Here is a 3466-nt window from a genome sequence, read left to right on the forward strand (position 1 = left end):
ACCGTCGAAGTGGGCGACCTTCCACGCCCGGGTTGTAGGAGTAGCTCCCCGGCTTTCTCTCCTTGCCTCGCTGCTTATCCTGTACCGGATAGCCAAATGGTCACTGTGGGTGTAACCGTCGTCGACCCTCCACTGCAAATCACCGACTAAACTTGGACTGCAGAATGTTACGTCTATTATCGATTCCACTCCGTTTCGCTGGAAGGTACTTCTTGAGCCTTCGTTGCACAGCACGACATCCAGCTTGGCTAAAGCTTCTAGCAGCGTTTGCCCTCTCCGATTAGTACAGCGAGTTTCCCACTCTATCGCCCTGAAGTCTCCTCCAATGACTACCGGCTTGCAACCCTCTAGGTCTGATGTCAGCCGATCGACCATCTGGGTGAATAGTTCTATTGGTCATATTGGCGAGGCATAGCAGCTGCAGTAGTACACTCCATTTATTTTCGCTATAACTGTTCAGCACCTCCTAGATCGGGTATCTTCTAGCTATATCCGTGCTCGCTTCTGCTACCGACTGCCACAGCAACGCACAATAGTTGAGGTTAAGCTGCGTTACTTGCACGGCTTCCTCGTATAACCACTCAACGGGTACGCAGGTCCACCCATGGCGTGGTTGTGTTCCTGCTTCCTGCTCGCACATAGCATACACGATGGTGCTTTATCGCACGTGTGCGCTTTATGGCCATCTTCGCCACACCGCCTACATAGGTTACTCCTATCCGGCCCTTTGCAAGCCCACGACTTGTGTCCCACTTCGAGACAGGGGAAGCGCCTTTCGACAACCGGTGGTTGATAGAGGCTGACTGGACATACTGACCAGCCAACTTTCAGCTTACCAACTTTGATCACCTTGTTGGCGTCGGTGGCCGGTAACCTCACCGTGGCAATCTGCGTCCCTTGCGGTCCTCTTCGCAGGCGGATGGACGCCTTTGCCACCACCACTCCACCTTGGTCCTTGATGGCCGAGGCGATCTCCTCCGATGTCGTGACCTCATCCAGCTGCTTACATTGGAGGGTCACTTCGTCATGTAGAGCCCTCACTTCTACACTCTCGCCTAGGACCTCCTGGGCTAGTGCTCCATATGAGGTACCGCTCGCCTGTGAGCCCTTCCTTAAGACAAGGATCATCTCGCCCGCTCTCGTCCTCCTTATGCTGCGAACCTCTTTACCGAGGTCCACCAGTTCTTGAGCACATCGGCGTAGCGCTCTTTCTCTGTTTTAATAAGCAGTGCTTCACCCTTCTCCCTGGCTCTCGCCGGGCGCGTGTTTGCCGCTTTCTTCTTCGATTTCCTGGCTACCGTTTGCCAGGAACCGTCCGACCGCTGGTTTTCTTGGTCGGGTTGGCTTCCCTCCTCCGGTGGCCGAATGGCTTGTTTCGCCTTTGCTTCCTTCTTACGCCGTTATTCCTTGCTTGCAGGTTTCGTGGGCCCGCTCTCCTGGTTTGCGCTCTCCCGACGCCTTTTTGTGTTCTGTGGATGGCGCTTAATACCGGGCGAGTCCCTGGCTCGCTTGTCTGTCCTCTTTTCTGTCGCTCTGTCGCTGAGTGGAATATCTAACGCCTCATGTGCCATGATTGTGGTACTATGGAAGGAGATGGAAGCACTCTGTGTGCTCTTCTCCGCTTTGCCACAACCTGTTCCTGCTTAGCAACAAAAACGAAATTTCGAAGCTTAAGCTATCCCAACAAACATTGAAGATGAAGTAAACGCTTATATGACCAAAAATAGCCTTCTTCAGCTATGAAACTAGTTTATTCAGCTTAAATTGTTTGTTGGGATTGGCGCACCGTTATTGCTATGCGTTGAGTGGAGATCTCTCCAAAAATCTTTATATTAGACATTCATTGCCACGAAAAACCTTTCGATTGTCTAAACCACGAAAATCTGTCTGTGTGTATGTATGTGGGCAGAATAAAACTCACTCATGCTTTAGGAACTTATATTGGACCGATTCACTTACAAGTGGCATTCGACGGGAAATCGTTTGTCATTGTTTCCTATTGAAAATAGGCCAGATCAAACTATGGGATCAACAGTTATGACCAAAATATGATTTTCATGGCCAAAATACGGATCCAACACGCTAAAAAATGCTTACTCAATTTTTTATACATATATAACATGCACGAGAAAACACCGCTAGGTCGATCAGGGTTTTTTGTTGATTCATTTGATTGACTCGACATTTAGGGTAAATGTTCTTACTTCCATCTCACTGATCATTAAGGTGGACTACACTTACATGAAAAAAATCAAAACCGTTTTTTTCAAGACGTTTACTGCCGTGAACAGTGGTGCAATTTATCAACAATGCCTGTTGAGTGTGATTCTTTTGGTTTGTATTTTTCTCTGCTCCTCTTTGCCTATGACGGTGCCTTTCAGTCAGAACGACAAAGCAGGAGTAGCTTAGCAAACTCGGTTTGTCAACAGCGGGCTGAAGCTGATGATCATTCGGCACAAATTTCCTGTCATTGTCTTTCAAGTGATAGTATTCACCCATGCATTTATATAGGGCCGTCGCATTCACACAGCAGCGAGTGAACTGAATAGACTGTCAGTGCGGGCTGCGTGTGCAATGAGAAGTGAGGTCTTTTGTTTACTTTATCTTTGATTGTTGCTGCTAACCATTTTCAGTTTTCACTGCTAGGAAGTGAGTGTGAAGAGGGAATGGTATCAATATCCAACAAATTTCAGTCACTGAGATTGAGAATTCGCACCCTGGCCGTGAATCGCATATTTGTCCCATATGAATAGGAAGCCCAGCAAAGATGGGACAGATATGCGATTCACGGGAGTTTAACCCCTGAAAACGAAGCCAAAAGCTACTATTTAAAAAATCAGCCAGATCCGTCCAGTTTAAGTGGGTGCTTAACAAGCATGAATTTTATATGGAAAAAATTGACTAAATATATGGGAAAATGCATAGTTTCCATTCTTTTACCTCTATGTGGCGCTGTAGTCAATTAATTTCGCTCTTAAGTGACATGACGAGGCTCCCGAAAACTGCAAGTGATTTTGTCCCACACCCACTTAGGCTTGACGTATCTGCCAGAATTTTTTATAGTAGCTTCTGATAACAAAAAACTTTATTTTCAGGGAGTATTTGGGTATACGACTCGAAAAGAATGATTTTGATTTTTTTCATATAAGTTTGGTTCACCCTACTGATCTAGTCATCATGAATATCAGTAAAACAACATCAACCTCGACGCTTCTTTGCATGCTCATACATGCTCACTGCTGAAAAAAAAACACAAAAATAATTAATAAATCAAATTATTTTTCATTAATTCGATGAGATGAAAATAGAAGCTTTGAGATCAAGTCCAATGGCAGTCACTCAATTTAATCGCATTGTTTACGAAATTCGCTTTTTATGCCTATTATCATGGAAATTCCTAAAAGTTTATTTCTAACTGCTTTTATGAATAAAAGTCAACATCATACTGATTGTAGTGGCAGTGAGA

General features: G+C 45.6%; 1 protein-coding gene across 1 annotated transcript; it reads right to left on the minus strand.

Moving 5' to 3' along the window:
* Positions 1-552: 552 nt before the first annotated feature.
* Positions 553-1128, minus strand: LOC134206365 (uncharacterized). Its single transcript, XM_062682065.1, has one exon. The coding sequence runs from the start codon at positions 1126-1128 to the stop codon at positions 553-555; it is 576 nt and encodes a 191-aa protein (XP_062538049.1).
* Between the last annotated feature and the right edge of the window lie 2338 nt (positions 1129-3466).

The sequence above is a fragment of the Armigeres subalbatus genome, chromosome 1 (assembly GCF_024139115.2).
Source record: "Armigeres subalbatus isolate Guangzhou_Male chromosome 1, GZ_Asu_2, whole genome shotgun sequence".
NCBI classification, from domain to species: Eukaryota; Metazoa; Arthropoda; class Insecta; order Diptera; family Culicidae; genus Armigeres; species Armigeres subalbatus.

Excerpts from the sequence above, each read along its gene's own strand:
- LOC134206365 (XM_062682065.1), bottom strand. The coding sequence starts at position 1,128 with ATGATCCTTGTCTTAAGGAAGGGCTCACAGGCGAGCGGTACCTCATAT.